At 33.1% G+C, this 21,491-nt stretch overlaps 4 protein-coding genes across 6 annotated transcripts; 2 read left to right on the forward strand and 2 right to left on the reverse strand.

Moving 5' to 3' along the window:
* Positions 1-600: 600 nt before the first annotated feature.
* On the forward strand, positions 601-5,518 carry LOC125851899 (AT-hook motif nuclear-localized protein 1-like). Of its 2 annotated transcripts, none has more exons than XM_049531647.1 (6): positions 601-856; positions 1,566-1,940; positions 2,844-2,911; positions 3,936-4,067; positions 4,589-4,756; positions 4,912-5,518. In XM_049531647.1, exons 2-6 carry the CDS (start codon positions 1,595-1,597, stop codon positions 5,194-5,196), a joined length of 999 nt encoding a protein of 332 aa, XP_049387604.1. In that variant the 5' UTR covers positions 601-856; positions 1,566-1,594; the 3' UTR covers positions 5,197-5,518. The 2 variants fall into 2 exon arrangements, with proteins under 2 accessions (XP_049387604.1, XP_049387609.1); XM_049531652.1 differs by lacking the exon at positions 601-856 and adding an exon at positions 969-1,060.
* A 25-nt stretch (positions 5,519-5,543) lies between these two features.
* LOC125851912 (protein cornichon homolog 4-like) lies at positions 5,544-8,170 on the reverse strand. Its single transcript, XM_049531661.1, has 5 exons — positions 8,015-8,170; positions 7,090-7,271; positions 6,863-6,985; positions 6,621-6,733; positions 5,544-5,887 (listed from the first exon to the last, which is right to left on the reverse strand). Exons 1-4 carry the CDS (start codon positions 8,084-8,086, stop codon positions 6,706-6,708), a joined length of 405 nt encoding a protein of 134 aa, XP_049387618.1. The 5' UTR covers positions 8,087-8,170; the 3' UTR covers positions 5,544-5,887; positions 6,621-6,705.
* Positions 8,171-8,669: 499 nt separating this feature from the next.
* LOC125875754 (uncharacterized) lies at positions 8,670-11,022 on the reverse strand. Its single transcript, XM_049556787.1, has 8 exons — positions 10,824-11,022; positions 10,685-10,741; positions 10,088-10,213; positions 9,366-9,435; positions 9,183-9,275; positions 8,987-9,100; positions 8,841-8,905; positions 8,670-8,794 (listed from the first exon to the last, which is right to left on the reverse strand). The coding sequence occupies exons 1-7, from the start codon at positions 10,964-10,966 to the stop codon at positions 8,852-8,854; spliced, it is 657 nt and encodes a 218-aa protein (XP_049412744.1). The 5' UTR covers positions 10,967-11,022; the 3' UTR covers positions 8,670-8,794; positions 8,841-8,851.
* A 3,801-nt stretch (positions 11,023-14,823) lies between these two features.
* LOC125844188 (ATP-dependent DNA helicase 2 subunit KU80) lies at positions 14,824-21,045 on the forward strand. 2 transcript variants are annotated; one of them, XM_049523463.1, is made up of 12 exons: positions 14,824-15,106; positions 15,273-15,365; positions 15,480-15,531; positions 16,502-16,633; positions 17,121-17,524; positions 18,326-18,612; positions 18,729-18,924; positions 19,028-19,234; positions 19,803-19,970; positions 20,072-20,398; positions 20,502-20,632; positions 20,754-21,045. In XM_049523463.1, the coding sequence occupies exons 1-12, from the start codon at positions 15,092-15,094 to the stop codon at positions 20,872-20,874; spliced, it is 2,133 nt and encodes a 710-aa protein (XP_049379420.1). In that variant the 5' UTR covers positions 14,824-15,091; the 3' UTR covers positions 20,875-21,045. The 2 variants fall into 2 exon arrangements, with proteins under 2 accessions (XP_049379420.1, XP_049379412.1); XM_049523455.1 differs by having other exon boundaries at positions 14,921-15,106; positions 16,475-16,633.
* The last annotated feature ends 446 nt before the right edge of the window (positions 21,046-21,491 follow it).

Here is a 21,491-nt window from a genome sequence, read left to right on the forward strand (position 1 = left end):
TAATTTTACTATAAATTATACTTGAATATAACTACAATTAATCTTCACAAAAATTTAAAATGCAAACATATACATTTTTAAACAACTAATACAATATACTTAAAAATAACCAAAAATAATAAACATTCAACAAAGTAGTAATTGACATTACCATGAATTATATATGGTGAATGTTTTAGAAATAATTTATTTTATGAAATAAGAAAATATAAATGAAATAAGAAATGATAATATAATAATGAAGAGAGGAAAATATTTCTTTTTGGTGTAAAATTTGATACAGTAAATTGGAGTTGATTACACTAAAAATAGTACTGACATCAAATTTAATGTAAAATTTGGTGTTTGGATTGAATATGTCCTTAATCCAATTTTAAAAAGAAACTTTATCTTTTTCCCCGTAATACCTATTGTTTCATCACCATTTTACCAAAATACCCTTCCTCAATAATCATAATGACCCCCCATTTTTTTTTAATTTCTTTACTCGGATTTGAAATTCATCTTAATCATATTTCATTTATTTTTTTTGGTTTTAGTGCAATTAATATTTTATTGTATTAAAATGAAAAAATAAATAACTTTTCTTGTTTTTTTTTTTCCTGTGAATTTGCATTGCATTCAGAAATTTGCTTTCCACTTTTTTGTTTTACATGTTGTCTTTTTCTTGATTTTTTGCTCACCTGAAAACTGGTTCTCTGGCCGGGAAACAGCCATTTTTTACTTCTTAAAAACCACCAAAAAGGTTTTCTTTTTTTTACTTCATTAATCTTTTGGTTATATAATCATTTCTTTCTCTCTTTTTTTTTTCTTCTTTTTTCAGTTTGTAAAATTTTGATCTGTGACATAGAACAGTGTAAGTCAAACTCCACTCTCACTCTTTTTTTGTTTGTTTGTTTTTAAATCTGTTGTTTGAAAATTTTTCTTGTTTGTTTTTGCAAGTTTTAAGCTTAAATTTTTTTTTTTTTGGCCTTTTTGGTTTAAAGATTAGTTTTTTACTTCTTTTTTAGTCATAGCCAGCCATGGTCTGATCTTTAAAACAACAAGAACATTCTTTCTGGTCTGTACTTTGGTTCTTGAATTTTTGTCAATAGAAAATTAAAGGCTTAGAAAATGTTGGTTTTTTTTTTCAGAAGTCATATTAAGCTATTATAATATACTCTTCATATTGTTCTTTCTCTGTATTTTTCTTTAAAAATGTTGAATTGCCATCTTGTGTTTTTCAGCAAAGAAAGGAAAAAAAGTTGTCTTTTTTTTTGAGGGGTTATTTTTTTATGTGTTTCTTGAAATGTGCAATGATGTTGGTTGAGTAGTTATGTTGTTCGGACTTTTTAAAAATGATGCCCGTACCCGTGTTGGATCCTTCAGAAATGCACTATTTTTGAAGGATCCAATTCACATCAACCTTTTTGAAGAGTCCGAGCAACATAGATGAGTATTACAAGATGTAATATAATCTTGTGTTGATTGTTCAATGTACTTGTTATTTCTGATTTGAAATTGAGTTTCCATTGAAGTAAATGTAAGAAAGCTCACTTCTTTTACTCTTTTTGTTCTGTTTACAGTTGCAAAGCATTAATATCTGCTGGAAAAAATGGAGTCAAGGGAAGCCATGAATGCTGGAGTTACAATGATAGCTCCAGAAGCTCCATCAAACTATCATATGGCATCAAGAACAGAATCTACTCCGTTACCACCCGGAACATTGGCGGTGATTACCCCTCCGGTAGCTACTGCTTTTCCAATTAGCTCAGAGAAGAAGAAAAGGGGACGTCCTAGGAAGTATGGGCCTGATGGGGCAGTTGCAAGGACAATTTCACCTATGCCTATTTCAGCATCGGCGCCACCAACCTCCGGCAACTTCTTGTCGGAGAAAGTGAGTGTTGCCCGTCCTGCTTCGGAGAAAAAGCCTCGAAACAAAGTTGGGGCTGAAAATTTAGGTAATGTAGAAGTTTTGCGTCTTTGACTCTAACTAGTGTGTTTTTAGTAGGGACCTGGAATGTTGGAATCTTGGATATGGAGACTATTGAGGTTTTTAATATGAATGAAGTTAAATACAAATTCCTATGGAGAATTGGGGCTTGAATTAATTGTTCATTTGGCTAGTTAGTGCTAATTATTGTAGTTCTCTGGGGGACCATATATTCTTGATTTCATGATGATAGCTGATATAACTGTAGTTTATATCTTCTTTCTTTTTGTTCTTTCATTTTCATCTTTCCGTGGTTTGTTCTACATTTTGCCAAATGAAGATAATGAGACTTGATTTTATAAACTACTAGTGATTGATTTAGTATTAGTTTATCAGGAGGACATGATTTGTATGGACTATGGCCTAAGTTGTGCGGATCCTTCACATTGATGCTGCACCTGTGTCGGATTCTCCAAAAATACACTACTTTTGGAGAATCTGACACGCACCCATTGACATTTTTGAAGAATCCCAACAACATAGACTATGACCCTTTTGTGACGAAAAGAATCTATGGTAGAAATGTACATGGATTCCTTCTGAATGGGGAGCATGATCTATATTCTTAAATTTCCCCTTGTTCTTGGTGCAAAGGAAAAAGAGAATATAATTCTTGTTTTTAAATTTACTTGACCAGCTTTTCTGAGGTAGGTAATCTAAGGTTTGTAAGGAAAATATCAAAAAAAAGTTGTTTTTCCTGCATTTTTTTTTTGGTTGCATGTAAACAAGTGTGAATTTTGGCAGGAGAACTTAAGTTGCCTGGTCAAGACGATAATTATCTTTTTTCCTTATTGGTTGCGTTCCCTTTAGTGATAGGCTTCCAGTTAGCAATGCAAGTTTTGCAACTAATCACCTAGATCTCATCTTGTAGGTGAATGGATTTCATGTTCCACAGGTGGCAACTTTTTGCCTCACATGATCACAGTTGAAGCTGGTGAGGTATGTTTGGTTGTACAAGGATACTGGTTGATTGTTAATAAAACTATTTGCAAAGGTTAAAATGATGTGAACAAGTCTTGTCAGTTTTTGGTTATCAAAGAGTTCACTGCGTAAAGGAAAAAGGGATCAAGTAAATTTGTTTAGACAAAAGTAAAGAGTGATCCAGGATACTTGGATGTAGTAGTAATTCAAGAATTGCCTGGCCTCTAGCCTCAATTTAAATTGAGCAACCAACAGTTCCAGTGTTTTAACAAATCACAGCTGGGGGCACAAGGCAATAGTTTACTCTTAAAACTAACTATTTACTCGTAAAAAGTATTTAGAACTTTATATTGAGCAGCGAACAGTACTAGTATTTGTATTCTAGTCTAAGAGATTTCACTGTATTAGTGAGTAATGTACTGATTGTCCCAGCAGCACAGTGGCTTTACCAGTTCTGCTTCTGTAACTATCATTTGTATTCAGCTGTGTGATCGGTGATTTGCATACACATGACTAGCAAAATTTAAGTGCTTGCAGATGATGTGAATTTTCAAACTGGATATGGTTGTTCATGCAACTATTCTATACAGTCAACCATGTTTGAAAAAGGTTCTTGAAGCTCTTTCTCCCAGTCTGTGAGATGTATATGTGTAGGATTAGATCTCTAATGATAACATTGTTGCAAATACCATTTGAGAATAGCTTGATAAAAAAAATGAAATGTAAGAATAAGGTCATATGCACATAGGGTTGTTTTTGTTGGTGTGAGGGGAAAATTGGCTGTATATAAATTGCAAATTTCCATATGCACTAAATAACTCCACAATTTAAAAAAAAATTATATCCTTTTAAATTACAAATATAGTTACTTAAATTCATATTTCTTTGGGAATTCAATTTAAAGGAGTGATCCTTTTCATTTCCCAGTTAGCGAATTTCTAACTGGGAATTATTAATGCCACCCAACTTCATCTTTATGGTTTATTACTCTGTGTTACTTCTTCAGATCAGAAACGTATTTACTCTTTTGTTGGTTGTTTAGGATGTTACCATGAAGATAATCTCATTTTCTCAGCAAGGACCTCGAGCTATTTGCATTATTTCTGCTGTTGGTTTGATATCAAATGTCACTCTACGCCAGCCAAATTCATCAGGGGGAACTTTAACTTATGAGGTTGGTCATTTGTTTGTTCAACATTCAATGACTCTGATTTGCATCAAATCATTGTGGTTATTAGCTTTCTTATTAATGGCCCACCCTTTCTTCAAACCTTGTCAATGATCGAACTTAAAGATATGAACTGAGATGTATAGCAATTTCAGTAGAACTTGTCATACTAGAGAAGGATGCGCATTTCACAAGGCAGGGTCCATATTTTTCTTTTCTTTTCCAACAAATGTCCTTTGTGAGAAATGTCCATAATAGATAGGCGAAGAAATGATAACAAAACAGAAATTAAAATTTTGCAAGAATATCTCATCGTCTCTAAATTTTTGTAACACAAATTAATGAGTAGCTGAATAAAATGTACATAAATGGAGCTGAACGAATTCAAATCTGACTCCAACTAGTTGGGGATTCAGGTGCAGCTGTCCATTACATTAGGGAAAAAAGGATAAGCCTCATTCCTGCTTTGGCGTCCTCCATTACATTTGATGAATGATCAGAATTCCTTGTGCAATATTGTCGTGTAGGGTCGATTTGAAATCCTTTCTTTGTCTGGATCCTTTACTCCAACAGAGTTTGGGGGTTCTCGTACTACTAGCAGAACCGGAGGAATGAGCATTTCTTTGGCAAGTCCTGATGGTCGTGTTGTCGGAGGTACACTTGCAGGACTGCTAATAGCTGCTAGTCCCGTCCAGGTAAAACTATTTTCTATTGCATGAATTCTAATATTTGGCATGACATTTTCGCACAATAAAATTTCCTATTTATGTTCTACTGTTAGTCAGGAGTATAGAGATTGAGAGTGCTCAATTTTGTTCTTTAAGTTCTTTGCTCTTTCAATATATACTAGGTTGTAGTGGGAAGTTTTCTACCAAGCAATTACCAAGAGGCCAAGCCAAAGAAACAGAAAGCAGAACCCAAAGCAATAGCTTATGGAACGCTCTCTCCTGCTGCGCCCCATAGCTCTAATATGGAGCCTAGAAGTTCCAATGCACACACTGTAAATGTTCCCGGAGCTGGAACTCAAAATGTTACTTCTTCTTCCATTCAACCAAATCACTGGACCACCATGCCATCTGTTCAAGATTCAAGAAAGTCTACTACAGATATTAACATATCATTGCAAGGAGAGTAATCTGATCCCTCTACGTGAATTCATTCCCAGATTCTGAAGCACTTCATACGCAGTACCTGAATAGTATAACTTGTTTGATCGGCAATAACTTTTGTTAGGATAGAATCTGTTGTTTCATCTGAAGAGCATCAATGATTATGGTTTAGTTGCAGAATCTTTGTTGTAGGGAACTTTTTGAGTGCTTTAACATTAAACACGTTTGGTCAAAAAGTTGAAGGTTTGTAGTTACACTCAAATTGTTGCTCTCTTTTGGGTAGTTTCAGAAAAAACTTGTATCTCAAATTCTGTAGCCATTATTGTTCTAATAATATTATGCTTAAATGGAAATGTGTATGAGCTACTAAATATGTATAACAAGTATATAACATAAAGCTCGAGTTCAAGGTTAAGCTGATTTACATTATCAAGCCAAATTGATATTACATCAAAGTTTTATCAAACTCATATGACTTGATGTTGAACTTGTTTAAGATTCAAGGACAATGTCAGTTGGTAATTTCTTTCTATTTGTCGAAGTCTTGTGAGAAAAAAGAAAAAGAGTATCACAAGGTAAAAAGATAAATAACATCAGTAGTATCTTAATAGTCAACTGTCAATATGTTTTCCCTAGTTGAGGACAACCAATCCTTTACTTAAATTGGATTAAATTCTCTAGGCCATCCAATCAGCAAGATTCCTTTCATCAATGAGCCTGAGACAAAGTGCAATTTTGAACAAAATTATAAACCAGATCGCGTTTAGATAGTATATTTAGAGCAGATATATGGTCAAATAAAAAAACAAACTGTCCAGGAATTTAACAATAAATATATATTCTCACAGAAACTATGCACAATTGAAAAGGTAGCTCAAGGGATCAAGTAAACATTACTTATTATAATCAATCATTTGATTTAGACAGATTTAAAGTGTCCCACCAGGACCACCACTTGTTGCATAATGATACACATGAAAGCTTGAAACTTGCAGAATACAAGTACAAAAATTGAGACCATAATTTAAGGCGCATCCATTATTAGTTCAAAAAAAAAATAGGCATCTGTAGTAGTACCTATATTTCACAAAAAAACATCATTATATGATTTAAATAACAACTCTCATGTGGATATAGTATGGTTAACAAAAGTTGGAAACTTTAGACCACGAAAAAGGAAAAAAAAAGAAGGTAGTTGAAGGGACAAGTGGAGCCACCATTACATTCTGATATAAGGAGTAAATGAGAGTGAAAAAGTGAAAGTGTATCTGGTCTGAAGAGGTAACTATACTCCATCTTTTTCACAGTAACAAAATACTACTTGTTGAAGTAACGAGAATATAAAATTTAAAAGAAAGTAAGAAAACTTGATGAGCAATAGCTCTTGTGAGAGCCAATATTGGTTATACGAAGAGAAAGATAACATGTTAGACAGGTTGAAGGAACGCACCAAGTGAATGCCCTCCATCTTTTTACTTATGCAAATGCCATGCAGCAGACAGAGGACTTTGGTGAGATCAGCAATTCCTCATTCTTCATTCCGCCACAATGCTCCAGATCATACTATAATCACATACAACATTAGACAAACAGATAAGGAAAATTAGGAGAACAAGTACCTAAAAAAGTGGAACAGTTTGTACGAAAGTGAAGAAAAAAAAAAACAGGAATAACTCATCATTGACACCTTACCAGATTATAGAAATGGCAAGATGTATCCCAAGGTATCCAAGCTTAAACAACCGAATCTTCTTTTCCCGTGGTAGCTGGTTGAAAATCTCAGTTACATCTAGCAAGTGGCAACGATCAGTATAGCTAATCAAAAGGTTAACATCCATTGTCAGACCATTTTGCGATGCCAAGGACAACAAACAGCAGGAAAGAGTTAGCAGTTCTACATACTTCATTAGAAGACTTACACTTTGACATCATAATATAAGTACGGGAGACAGACCAGACACATTAACCAATGTCCCATCACAAGATGTAGGAAGCATAGTGCTCCCTGAAGAACAAATTCCGGAATCACGAGTATGTTAATCTCAGATGCAGAATCATAAGGGTTGACATAATCATTTTCAAGGTCCGCCAAGCACATGACCTGCAGTTAAATAAGTCCAAATGCAATATTTACTGACCCTAAAAATATAAATAGAAAGGAGAACATTGAGTAGAAAAATGTGAGCAGCTAATGATTCAAGGTTAACAACATTGTGCCTAGGAACTTTGATCAGTAGACTCAACACTAGACATGGATTTCCAGGTCAATTATTACAAAGACAATAAGACTAGAAGAGCTAACAATACTAAAACGAAAAAAATTTGGGTTAACAAACAAGCAAGTTAAACTGTTTCTTGATTGACATGGTTTGTTAAGCTTCTCATGTTAATTTCTCTTCAACAAATTAGAGTCTGAGGATTGTTTGATTAAGTCTTAATGTGAATTACATTAAGGGGCTCTATGTGAAATTAGGCAAATTCAGTATGATATTTATGTTTCCAGTCCAGTTACCAATGACACTTCTAGCAGAAATGACTGGTTGTTCATAGGAAACTGAGAATTCTTTTCATGGTGAAGTCACTTATGGCAATTGTGTTAGTGCTCTGTAACTGTCATTGAATTCTAGGATTAGATTTAGGGTCGATTGAATTAAATTTGGAATTTCATGTTTGCAGATATGCTTTCATCACCTCAAGTTGTAACGTGAAAATTAATTTGGTTCAACTTCTCTTCCCTTTCTAACAGCTTCAAATTTTCCAATTTCAACAGCCAAAAGATTTACAAGGGAAAACTTATTTATTCACATAAAAGGGTAAATACAAAGAGATACTTATTGAATAAACCTGGTAGAGAACTATGGCGAGAACGGCAACGAGAAGGAAGAAGGAAAGAAGCCATGAGAGTAGATCGCCCATGGCCCGGCCCCCTTCTCTCCCGGCTTTCACTTGATTCCACAATACTTTTTTTTACAGTATAAAATGTTTGATTGATTTCTAAGAAAAATATCTCGTGTCACAATAATATTATTATTGGATGGTTTGATGCACGGATTAAATTATGCTGACATTATAGTTATTGAGATAAGGTGGAATATCCCAATATAAGTTTGGGTTAAAATTTATCAATTAACTTTATATGTCACCTTATCACACGTACCAAACAATCGTATTTTTATTTTTATTAGCACTATATGTACCCTTAAGTAACCCTTTAAATTTAAATTGTATGTTTAATAAACTGTCAGTTAGTATTTATCATTTTTTTAAGTATAATTATTGAACTGATGATTGTTAGAATATAATAGAGGCGAAATATTAACCTAATAACTTTCAACTCATCCATCAATCTTAATTTCGTGTTTGAGTGCTGGGAAGTTAAGTAATGGGATGATGCATCGTTTGTTGATGAAATGAAAATAGTAAGACATACAACCAAGTAAATCACTACCCACACCAAGTTACCAATGTGGGTTGTGGTGCACTGGTGGGACTGTTTCACCATTAACCAGTTGGTGTCAAATGCTAACATGTTTCCCAGAAATAATATTGGTGTCATTTCATCTGTTCTATTAAGCTTTTACAAATTAAAGAAGCTCAATATATGAGAATCTGTATTCAGTAGATGATTTTATTCATCATGCTAAGTACAGAATAAGTTGTCCTTTGTGAAGATCATGCCGTTCAGACGGTGTCCTCTGATGCCCATCCCTTCTTCTCTAGTTGCAATCTCAGCACCTGTTTTATATGACCGGATTAGCCATTGACTTAAACGAGATTGGAAAGAACAAGAAAAGCAAATAGTATGTATAGTCATACCTTGATTCGCTTTCTATTAGCATCAAAGTCATAATTCCCCATGCGAGATGCTGCTCTATACTGTACAATTGATTTCTTGCCTGGAGGGAACCAGAACTCGACATCATCTACCAACTGTAGTACCATGTACTTATTCATTAGTGGCTGAGGAAAATGATGTGTGCGTAACTGAGCAATTAGAACTTTGAGGACTTACCCCCAAGATAGGACTTTCATATTCCACACGCACATAATCGTCTTTCTTCTCCATTATTCTTGGAGAGGACTTGTCTGGTTTTGTTGATTTTAGCTTCAAAATGATGCAGATCAATAGGTTGGTATGTGAAATATAATGTTCAACTATTTGTTATGATGAGAAACAGGTTTTAAGACTATTTACCACTTGAAGTAACTCCTCCATTGCCTTTTCTCTGCTGACGTTACCACGTTTCCCTTCAGGGTTATAGTTCCTGAGAATCAAAGCACCAAAATTTTACCATCTCTGTACAGTATCCCCATTGATAAAGGCTAATCTTTTAACCTTCAATTTTATCATATTCCTTTCCTTACTGTCATTGACGAAAATAGTAAGACCTTGTCGGGGTAGCATATTGATCTATTCTAAAAGCACAGTCCACCAAGATGCTTATAATGAAGTTCACACCACGTTGTAAAAAAAAAGTTGCTTATATTCAAGAGCATACTGATTCTTGGATAGAAAGAATCTAACACATCCATTTCATCTTGAAAATTATCTGTAACATCATGTAAGTTTTTGATAGTCTAGATGGAGTGCATCTTACCTAGGACCATGCCATGCCACGCCCACATATTAATTTACACACAAGATCACCCGTAGTGATTCTAGTCAAAGAGAAATGGTCAAAAAAAGGAGGCTTTTGTGATTCATATGTCAACTAGTAGCTATCATATTAATGTGCACAATTTCCATGTGCACATAAATACTGCTGTTCTAGACTAAACGTGAAGCATCATCTCATCACCACATAGAAAGTGGACGACTTTTCTTTGTATCTGCACTTTTTATCAAAGATAGAGATAGAGACCAAACATAAAACATACAGATTACAGAGGTAAAAGGAAAAGAAAAAGAAAAGTTACCAAGGAGGTGCATAATGAGTAGCATCACTGATGTTCTCAGAAGTAGAAACACAATTGTTAGTGGCTGGACAAAGAGCTAAACCAAGTGGATTCTTTTGAACTCCCAAGTAATTTGGCTTTTTACCACTGCATCACAAAAACAAGATTCAATCTTTTCTACTCAAATCACCTTTTTCTAAGCTAGCGTTCGGCCATAGATTTTGAAAAGTTATCCTCAAATATTTTTTTCACCATGAAATTTGACAAAATCTAATATTCAAATAGCCAATTTTGGGGGTTTTGGTACTTCCCATCATAGAACTTCAAAAAAATTTCGAGTAAAACACAATTGCAAGAACTCAAATTTTCAAGTTTCTAACTTCAAAATCTACGAGCAAACATGAAACTAATGCCACACAGATCAGAAATCCATCTCTATACAAATTACTCAAATCAACAAAAGAAATTCCTCAAATTTTAATCAGTAGCTTGACTATAGCAACAATTGTTAAATCTTGGAAAAGGGGTTACTAGATTTGTTGCTAAAAGATTACGTAATCAAAACCAAACATAGATATTTGAATGTGAAAAAATGCTGGAAGGAGAATGAATACATGCCTGAAGTTGAAGAGGGCTCCAAGAAGTGCAATTTCACTGCTTCTTAGTATTATTTCCCTACATAAATACCAATGAGGTAGATTTAGTATGATGCACATCAAAAGGAAACATTTTGATGAGAGGGGTTGGAAGGGAATACCTGCGACCCACTTGTTTGGTGTTTTCATCCTGCTGCTGCTCCTTACAAGAAACAATGAAATGGGAGAAAGAAGATTTATTACTAGTATATACTCTACTTGTGAACTTGTTAGGGTAAAAATGGTGGCTACTTAATGATGCCATTACTGAGAAAGGAAGAATTAGAGCTGCTTTATTTCTTCTTGGTTTTTGCTTTTCCCTTTTCTTGAATCCTTAGATAAAATGAAAAATGGTACCTCTTTTAGAGCATTTGCAAATGTTTTAATAGAAGAAAAGTTTGTGGATATTCCTTTAGTTTCCCATAATGACAAGTAAGCATCTTGTTTTTTTTTTAATTATCACATGGACACCTCGTTTTCTTAAAAATTTCATTGTACTACTTTCGTTCACTTTTTAATTATCATGGTTTCTTTTGTAGAGTCAAACTATCAATATTTTATGATGTATTTTTTTATTATATTAATATTTAAAAATTACAATTTATAATACTTTTTGTATAATTTTTGAATATTTAATTTTTTTTATTTAAAATATTAAATTAATATAATATAATTTAACTTTGAAAACTAATCAAATTGATTTTTAAAAAGTATAACATAATAATTAAATGTGAACGGAAGGAGTATGAAATGACTTTTTTTTTCTTTTTATTAAGACATGTTTTTTTTTTGGGCAAAGGTAGACCCAAGTGTCTGAAACTTAATTCAAATAAAAGGTGGCAGATTTCCTAGGAAAAAGAAAAATATCACAATTTCTATTGTCTCTAGTTATGACCTTGAATGAAAATACTTTTTAGAAAATCCCATTTTAGAAAATACTTTGAAAAATAATTTAATTTAATCTTTTTATTTTACTTTTAGTTGATAAATTTTCATAGCTATATCAATATTATTTTTTAAAAAAAAAATTCATAGTCAATTAAATTAAATATTCAAATCCTAAAATCTCCCGACTTTTGCTTTTTACTCAAAATATGACCGTTAAAATTATTTTAACATTTCAAAACTTACTCCAAATTTTCGCATTTTATATATAAGAAAGAAACTCATTTGTTTACGACCTATTACTAATCCATATTTACCCCTCCCCGCCCTTCATATCTTTCTTTTTACTTATGTTTAATTGAGAGTCAGGTCTTGAATCATATATTATTAAAAGTGGGAAGCTCTTGTCTTCAAAGTTGATTTACCATTTTACCCTTATACTAAATTATTTTTTTATAAAATAATTTTTATTTACACCATCATTAAAAAAAATCAATTAAATTAGTTTTCAATAACATGAATTGAACGGATGCTTTGGAAGTGGAGTAATAATACTTTAATTGTCACACTTAATTCAATGATTTAATAAGGATTGAGGACAATCATCTTTCTTTCTTTCCCTGCTTATTTTTTAGTTTATTCATTTTATATTAAAATTTTGATCATTATCATATTATATCAAGTAGAAACCTTCCAAATGAAAAATTGAATTGCAAATCGCCTATTAAAAGTTAAATATCATTTTAACCTTCAAGCAACTATTATTTTAAAAAGTTTATAATATAAAAATATAAATACGCACATTTCATACAATAAAAAAAAAATGTTTGCATTTAATAATTATAATAACCATAACTTTATATGAAACGTTGGTGGTTCGATTATTGAATTGTTACGTTAACCAATGGCCAACCTTTCATTGCTACAGTAAGTAGAAAGAAGTTGAAAAGTTGAATTGAATATTAATTAGTAAATTAATTCATTAGTAAATAAATGAAAGGAAATTTCAAAGGACTAGGAAAAAACATTATATAAAGGCTAAATGAGTTCACTAATTTCCCATCTGCTCTTTGTAACTTTTGAGATTGAATACAAATCATTTTATCTTCGATTTCATTTTTTCCCTTTTCTTTTTATGTCCTTTGATAGTTTGCATAAAAGAAGAGACGGGAAGTATGTAAGATTGTTTTTTATGCCTTCTAATAGTTTGCATAAAAGAAGAGATGAGAAGTATGTAAGATTGTTGATGTCAAATTAGAGTAGCTGTCATATTCAATTTTTACTACTCTTGAATTATCAATTATAATATAATCTTTCGAGAAATTATGGTCAAAATCACCATCTCTCCTCCCTTTCAACTATCAGTATTACACCCTTTTTGTGGTAGCTGATCTAGCGACAATCTTTGATCGTGGAGGGCTTGATTTCTCTAGAAGGTTGATCATAGTATAATCTGATTACAATTCTTTAAGATACAAAGATAATATACTCTCTACAAAATAGTTATTTCATCTAAAAAAATAGAGTTATTTGAACGCGTTGATTGATGCTCCTCTTCATGTTGATTACTGGCTATAACCGTTTATCATCATTGCAATATTCAACTTTGACTTGAATATTACTTGAAAAGAACTCATTAATCCTTTTTGTGTATGCATGACATATTTGGTTAATTAGAATTACAATACTTTGATTTCACAGGTATTGGAATTTCATTTGTTTGGGGGCTTTTGTTTCCATGCACAATTGTTAAGATTATAACAATTAGTTTTAAATTCTTAATTAATAATCATATATTATTTGCGTTTTGTAAATTTTAACAAGAAGTTTTAAATATTTTAAATACATATCAAGTTTTTTGTTTAAATATTTCAGATTCATTGTTTTGCTATTTGGTATGAGCATCACAATTCATTATCCAAATATTATATCACGAAATTTAAAACTTAATGTTATTAGGTGCAAATATTTAATACTAATACTTCTTTATAAACAAAATATTTGCACCTAATAACATTAAAATGTAACTCATTTTATACATTTTACTTATCTAACTAGATATATTTATTCAAATTTGTAGTTCTGATAGTAATTAATCATTTATCGCTCAACGAAGAAGTCATTCAAATTGGATGAGTGCTACGTTCATCAATTTTAGTTTTTACTTTTTTTTCGTTATTGATTACACTATGGTTTTAATATAACTTATATCGTGCATACTACTTGCTTGAGACACACATGCAACGCACGTGTTCAGAAACTTGAATTGACTAATAACAAACTATATAAATTAAGTTTATGCATACATAAGAATTTAAGATCAATAAGTATGTACATTTGGTATGGTTGAATATTTTTAAGAGCAACTTTCACATATAGCAAACACAAAATTCATATTTGTATGTTATAGTAAAGTTTGCATAATTGTGCTCCGTAGCAAACATATATATGTATAATTCGCTATACATATACAAAGAAAGCAGTTGTATAATTCGCTATGCATATACAAAAGAAAGAAATTGTATACAAAAGATCAATTGTATAATCTGTGTATGTATAAAACGAGAAAGAGAGAAAGCCAAAGAAACTAGGCAGAGAAATATTTGTATTGTATAATTATAAGTGTATAGGACAAAGATATATGCATTTGCATGTGTATATACAATTTTCTCTCGCTTTATACAAACAAAAGCGCAATTTATACATTTCGTTTCTGTTTGTATAAGCGAGAGAGGCGAGCGAGATCTGGGAGAGGGGAACGAAAATATATGCATATATACAATTTCTTCTCGTTTTATACAAACACAAACGCATTTTATACATTTGTGTTTTGATAAAAACGAGAGAGGCGAGTGAGACTGCCACCAAACAAAAGTGGCGAGCAAGATTCCACCAGGGAGAGTGGCGAAAATAGCAATAGTTTGCTATAGGGTGCAACTAAATCAAAGTATGTTTATAGCATTAATTTGAATTAATAGTTTGCTATTATATATAATTTTTCCTATTTTTAATAGTTTAAAAAAACTTATGATATAAATCATGTTTCATGTTATTATTTTTAAGAAATTAAACTATATTTTAAAAAAAATTATGTTCAAATACATTTTTAACTTCAAATCAAACTTAACAAAAATCTTTTTAAAAAAATTTATATTCAAATGCTAGCTAATCCAGACGAAGAGTACTATGTAAAATAAAGGGATTAGTAAACTAACATAGTTTATGTTAGGATCGCTCTATCCTTAATTAGATGTCTCACGTTTTAGTAGAGTGGGTAATCAAAGGGATACAAAATGATAAGTTTATAACTTATGTGGAAAGTAGAGACTAACAAGAAAAAGGGGAGCCAACGTGTGAATTCCCCCTTTCTTGAATTTTCAAATACTTAATTGGAGAAGCACTATGTGAAAATTCCAGTGCAAGTTTTGAGAAACTGCGAAGTATTCTACTTAAGGGCGCGGGAAGAAGAAGAACCAAACAGCCCTGAACGTTCATTTCCCTTCTAATGGCCCGTAATAAGGTAGTAAATTTCAGTTTTTTTTCCAAACCCACTATTTATTTCCTCAATTTGTGCTTCACTGAATCACTTCCTTTTGATTCTTGAAAAAAGATTAGATTTTTTGGTACTAGATACTAAAATTAGTTCTGGGGTTTGCAACTGAGAGTTTTTTCTTTTTGGTGAACAGGAAGCGGTAGTGTTGGTAATTGATGTGGGTCCTTCCATGCACTCAGTTTTACCTGAGATTGAAAAAGTTTGCTCATTGTTGATACAGAAGAAGGTACCATGTTGCCACTTTGGGTCTCTTCTGGTTTCAATTTTTGTTTGGAATTTTAAATTGCCGACATACTCGTTAAGAAAAATGTCACATTTGTCCTATTTTTGGTGTATGTAGCTGGTTTTCAGCAGATATGATGAAGTGGGGTTTGTCTTGTTTGGAACTGCAGGTAAGTATTTTGCATAATGGCTGCTGATGTATTTGATATGGAGTAAATTTTTCCTACATTAGTGGAAAATGTTTTTCTATCCACAAGTCACTTTTTAAAAAATAATTTATTTTCTGGTGTTTGGTTGGATATAATTGGGAACAAATCTTCACTGTATAAGTCGAAGGATTCAACCGATTGGGGGTTTTATGGAGGAGGTTGAGATTCAACTTGTTGAAACCTTTGTGGTGGAGCTAGTTCATAAAATTCGGGCGAAGGGGGAGCACGTTAGTGGTTTACCCTGATTTTTCATATATATATATTGGGAAGAGAATTTGTGTGACACAAGTTTAGCCATCTTTTGTGTTTACCTCTTTAAGAGTGAATCTTATGAGGTTATTCTCTTGACATTTTTCTACTCTCTTTTATATAACAAAATTGCTCATATCTTCAGCTTGATGTTGGTTAACTGACCTAATAATGCTAAATTTATGTGTCTCTTTCGGTATATTTCTCCTTTGTAATACATTTATCTTCATTGAAGGGTTGTTTTTTAACTTCTACCTGATACCTAATTATTTCAAACCTAACTGAATAGAGTATGAGCATAATGTTTTGGTGATACTTTTGCGTATTAAAAGTTGACAACAATGTCTAAGTATTAGTTGAAAGAAATGACATAAACTAAGAGTTGGATAATAGTAAAGGAAAATGACTTTCATCCACAAGCAAATGAAATCATTTTTGCACTTTTGGTAGAAAATACTTTTCAAAGTTCAAGTTAATCAACCTATTTCGTCAATGAAAGCCTTTTTTGTCATACCAGACACACTGGGTGTCCTTTGTTCCCCTTTCTTATTGGACTGGCCTGTCCATATCATTTTCATATGATTACCCGACTCTTTCTGGAATTTGTTGCGGTAAAAAATTCTGTTTCATAGCATTGGGGTTGGAATTTTATCAGATGACCTGTATATGTATTTTTTCCCAGATACCAAGAATGAATTGAAAGAGGAAATAGGAGGATATGAACACGTGACAGTTCTGCGAAATATCAAAGTTGTAGATGAAGATCTTGTTGATGCTCTGCAAAAACTTCCACGAGGAAGTGTTCCTGGAGATTGTATCCTCTATGATTACTGGGTTGTGATAGTTCAGACTAGTACAGTTGTTAAGCATGCAATCCTTGTTCGAGTCACTTTCTGTCTTCCCTCAATATACTTATTCCTCTATATTAATTCATCTGCCTCACTCTATTATGATTCACTTAAAATGCATGCTCGTGCAACAACTTTAAGTGTTGGTGGTAACCAAAATCAGGCTTCAAAAGAAAACATTATAAGTTAATATCTATTAGAGCTACAAATGAGGATTTCCATGAATAGAGTAGGCTGTATGAGGTATAATAGCTTTTCTCATTCCATAGGATGTGTTTTTGGCTGTGGAATATGTTTCTGCACTGATTTAGTTCTATTGTACACTTGTAGCCTGTGCACTGGCTCTTTTTAACAGTAGTTGTGGCATGTGATTTTGTTGACTTCTAATCTCAATGCTATTCTTATGTGCTCATGATGATCTTGAGTTCTTGTTTCTTTAACTATCTGTATTAGTTCTTGATGCGATTGTTGTTGGTATGGACATGCTCATTAAGAAGTTTGGACAAACCAACAAGGCAAAGAAACGTCTTTGCCTTATTACAAATGCTCTTTCTCTCATCAAAGATCCATTTGAAGGAACAAAGGAAGATCAAGTAAACACCATTGCTACACAGATGACAGCACAAGGCATGAAGATGGACTGTGTAATTGTCAGAATGAAACAAGATTGGGAAACAAATAGGAGAATTATGGAAGAAAATGATTTTTTAATGTCAGTATTCTCGAATAAATCTTCCTCAAAAGTAGTATATGTGGAAAGTCCAACTTCTTTATTAGGTGCACTTAGAACTCGTAATATATCGCCAGTCACAATATACCGAGGTGATTTTGAAATTAGTGCCCAATTGAAGATCAAGGTGAGAATTAAGAATTTTATGCTGATTTACTCAATTCTTTTCAATTTTGATTCTTTACCTTTTTCTTCTGTTAATGAAATAGCTTTTCTTAGCCTTTTTCTTTTCTTCTTCTTTGGTTTTGCCCTATATATTGAATTATGTCCAAGTGAAGTGAGCATTTAGTGATAACATATGCATTCCTTCCTAAAGAATCTTGACTGATTATGTTTTTGCATTACCTCTTTGTGACTTTTTTCAGGAGTTTATCATATTTTTTTTATCAGATCTCAGGGACATGGTCTAATCATGAGGGTAGTATTTTATCATGGTGTCAGGCAGCTACTAGCTTGGCTGATTTGGAGACAGATTTATATAAGAGGGAAATATCCAGTACCATCAATACTAGGGTCAATAAAACTATCCTCCCGGAATTTCATATTTACACAATCAGCAGATATTGTGATAATCAGATTGGATAGTTTACTCTCATCTAGAAACTGTTGTATCTGATTTCAATCTATGGGGATTGTAGGGATTTTACAGTAGTCTAGAAAACGAGTAAGATGGTAACTTTAGAGGTATGCAACGACGACAACTATGCTTCAATCCTAAACAAGCTGGGGAAACTAAAAGTATACACCTGATGTATATCCTTTTTGGTCCCTAGTTTGCTAATCATATGTGCACGTTTCATTTCCCTTTTCTTTCCCTTCCTATTCTATTTTGGAGACAGTTTGATGTGGATGTTTAGTTACTAATAAAAATTCTTTTAACCTTATCTTTCTCAGAAGAAAAAAGGAACTAATAATTGCTTTTTATTAGGTATGGGTTTACAAGAAAACATCTGAAGAGAAGTTTCCTACCCTGAAAAAGTACTCCGATAAGGCTCCTTCCACTGATAAATTTGCTACTCATGAAATCAAGGTTGACTACGAATATAAAAGCATAGAAGACCCTAATAAAGTTGTGCCACCAGAACAGAGGATTAAAGGTTTTCAGTATGGACCTCAAGTAGTTCCTATATCCTCTGCTGAGTTGGAGGCTGTAAAGTTCAAACCAGAGAAAAGTGTGAAGCTACTAGGATTCACAGATGCTTCAAACGTAATGCGGTATAATTTTAGTTTCTTGAATACTACACAGTTTTTTCAGGTTAATATTTGGATAGGTGGGAATGTCTTGTGCCGTTTATCTTTCCAATCTTCATAGTCATATTCTACTTACTCAGGCATTACTACCTGAAAGATGTAAATATCTTCATAGCCGAACCTGGCAACAAAAAAGCCATCCTTGCACTTTCTGCTTTGGCAAGGGCAATGAAGGAAATGAACAAAGTAGCAATTGTCCGATGTGTATGGAGGCAAGGACAGGGTAATGTTGTTGTTGGGGTCCTTACACCAAATGTCTCTGACAAGGATAATACTGTAAGTATGGTTTAAATTTTCACCTCTTGATTATTCTGTTTTCTCTTTTTAGTGTATATTCCACTCTTAGATTGTTGACATTCTCATTGACCACTGCTTGCAGCCTGATTCATTTTACTTCAATATTCTTCCCTTTGCTGAGGATGTTCGGGAGTTTCAGTTTCCTTCTTTCAGCAATCTGCCTTCATCAATGCAGCCAAATGAAAAGCAACAAGACGCAGCAGATAAATTGGTTCAGATGTTGGATCTTGCACCACCTGGAAAACAGGAAGTGTTACCACCTGACTTTACACCTAATCCTGTTCTAGAGGTATGGCGTCATGCAGAATATTGTTGAAATATAAGTGTGAAACTACATTTACCTTTGCACTTAGATCACTCATTGGGAACATAATTAAACTAATTTTGTAAAGAGCTGCCTGAATTTAGGATATTTTCTTGCCAGTTGGTCATGGTAATCGTCGCAAAGTGATGCATTAACATTTCAAACTTTCTTTCTGTCGCCGAATTTGGTTAAAAGTAAGTTGTTATGATGCTTGTTGACATTGTTGCTGAGTTGTAATTGTTGTTAAGTTGGTATTGACAGCCTTTTCACCGCTTAGGTGGATAACTTGATTTGATTAATCATTTCATATTAAATATATGTTGATAATGGGACCTAGGTGGTACTTCAGCTTAATAATGTGCGTAACACGATGCTGGTGATAGAAACCTTTGGAGATTTGGGTTTTAAGATTATAAACAGTGCTGCTTATCTATGAACTCTCTGAGTAATAATATGAAATAAAAAAAATCATAACTTAAGAATCCTAATTTTGCTCCATAATTGCCTTTTGCACTATCAGTTTCTAATCAATTAGTATTGTACAAATATCCAGCGTTACTACCGCTATCTTAACCTGAAGTCAAAGCATCCAGATGCTGCTGTTCCTCCACTTGATGAAACCCTCAGAAAGATAACAGAACCTGATGTTGAGCTTGTTTCTCGAAACAAGTCTATCATAGAGGAACTCTGTAGGTCTTTTGAACTAAAAGATAATCCAAAGGTAACTTTCAATAATCATCCCTTTATTCAAATTGGACTTTTCTAGAATAGTCCGACTATGGTGGCTTCTGCCTTACCAATTATTATATAATTAATGCACAGCTGAAAAAATCAGCAAGAAGAATAAAAGAGAGACCTTCAGGATCAGATGAGGAAAGAGAAGAGTTCGACAAAGATGCTGATGTCAAAGCTATAGACTCAATGGAATACTCAGCCAAAACAGAAGTTGAGAAAGTTGGAGACGTTAATCCTGTCAAAGACTTTGAGGAGATGATGTCTCGAAGAGATAATCCAAAATGGATTAGTAAGGCCATTCAGGGTATGAAAAATAAGATCTTTGATCTTGTGGAGAATTCTTGTGAAGGAGATACATTTCATAAAGCATTGCAATGTTTAGTGGCTCTACGCAAAGGTTGCATCCTTGAGCAGGTATGTTATCTGGTTTTCTCTCTTTGTGCTATAGTTAAATATCAAATGTCTGTGGCACACGCCCAAACAAACTAACATAGCAACATCAATTTTACCTGCATAGGAACCAAAGCAGTTCAATGATTTCCTGTGCCACCTGTCTAAATTTTGCCAAGAAAAAGACCTGAGAAGTTTCTGTCTATATCTCACATCTCATGAATTCACTTTGATAACCAAGGCAGAAGCTCCAGACAGGTCTGGTCATATTTCTAATTTCCTTAATATATTGAACTGCTTATATTGCTCTGTCCTTGCTTCTTCCTTGTTTTCTTTCCTTGATGCTGATTTCTTTATTTGGTAACTTTGTATTTATCAGTGAAATTCCAGAACACGAGGCTAGAAGCTTTATGGTCAAGCCTGAACTTGACTCACAAAATATGAAATCAGAGGCTAAAGCAGAGGATGATATTATGAGTATATACCTGGGTGGGAAGTAGAAAAGGAAACCTAGAGATGCATATTGTATGATGTACAGGCAATCAGCATTTTCAGCAAGAATGACAGTGTAAACTAAAAGAGATCTTATTTTTGAGGTTTCTGTTGAAGATTGAATCTTAGACCTCAATCAGCTTCATTTTGTTACTCCATCCTCAAGTTGTTTGTTTGGTTGTTCAAAGGCCTTTCTTTTATTTGCTTATTTTTGTCGTGTCTAAACGTATTCTATAGATGTCTCTGTCTATGTCCATGCCTGTTGCTAGCAGGGTGGTAGGTATTAAGAAGGTATAACTTATGTAGTAAAGTGTTGCCCAGTACTATTTTTCACTTCTTTTGTTCGCTCCTAAACAGCTGGCAATGAGCATATTTGCAGCAATTGAAGCTTATTTCAACCAGAAATTCCTCTCAACTGGCATAAAGCATTATTCTTCTGATTGTGTGAAACATAAATAACAAAAAGGAACTATGTAATACTATGTCTCCCGTTGTACAAATCAAACTGTTGGTCTTAGCAATAAGGGATCTTTTGATTTATAATCTAGTTAATGACATTTGAGATTATAGTGCCGAGATTGTTAAAGGATTAACAATAACTGTAATAACGCAAAAGTCGTTGGGT

Source organism: Solanum stenotomum, chromosome 1 (genome assembly GCF_019186545.1).
Source record: "Solanum stenotomum isolate F172 chromosome 1, ASM1918654v1, whole genome shotgun sequence".
Lineage (NCBI taxonomy): Eukaryota > Viridiplantae > Streptophyta > Magnoliopsida > Solanales > Solanaceae > Solanum > Solanum stenotomum.

What these genes read in the sequence shown, in the direction of transcription:
- LOC125851912 (XM_049531661.1), bottom strand. Translation starts at nt 8,086, where the DNA reads ATGGGCGATCTACTCTCATGGCTTCTTTCCTTCTTCCTTCTCGTTGCC. An exon ending in TTATATTATGATGTCAAAGT is followed by an intron (nt 6,986 to 7,089) that starts GTAAGTCTTCTA and finishes CCTTTTGATTAG; the next exon opens with CTATACTGATCGTTGCCACT. An exon ending in CTTGCCATTTCTATAATCTG is followed by an intron (nt 6,734 to 6,862) that starts GTAAGGTGTCAA and finishes ATGTGATTATAG; the next exon opens with TATGATCTGGAGCATTGTGG.
- LOC125844188 (XM_049523455.1), top strand. An exon ending in CATTGTTGATACAGAAGAAG is followed by an intron (nt 15,366 to 15,479) that starts GTACCATGTTGC and finishes TGGTGTATGTAG; the next exon opens with CTGGTTTTCAGCAGATATGA. An exon ending in GTGCCCAATTGAAGATCAAG is followed by an intron (nt 17,525 to 18,325) that starts GTGAGAATTAAG and finishes GCTTTTTATTAG; the next exon opens with GTATGGGTTTACAAGAAAAC.
- LOC125851899 (XM_049531647.1), top strand. Translation starts at nt 1,595, where the DNA reads ATGGAGTCAAGGGAAGCCATGAATGCTGGAGTTACAATGATAGCTCCA. An exon ending in AGTTGGGGCTGAAAATTTAG is followed by an intron (nt 1,941 to 2,843) that starts GTAATGTAGAAG and finishes CTCATCTTGTAG; the next exon opens with GTGAATGGATTTCATGTTCC. An exon ending in GGGGAACTTTAACTTATGAG is followed by an intron (nt 4,068 to 4,588) that starts GTTGGTCATTTG and finishes ATTGTCGTGTAG; the next exon opens with GGTCGATTTGAAATCCTTTC.
- LOC125875754 (XM_049556787.1), bottom strand. Translation starts at nt 10,966, where the DNA reads ATGGCATCATTAAGTAGCCACCATTTTTACCCTAACAAGTTCACAAGT. An exon ending in GGAGCCCTCTTCAACTTCAG is followed by an intron (nt 10,214 to 10,684) that starts GCATGTATTCAT and finishes TTTGTGATGCAG; the next exon opens with TGGTAAAAAGCCAAATTACT. An exon ending in CTAATAGAAAGCGAATCAAG is followed by an intron (nt 8,906 to 8,986) that starts GTATGACTATAC and finishes CATATAAAACAG; the next exon opens with GTGCTGAGATTGCAACTAGA.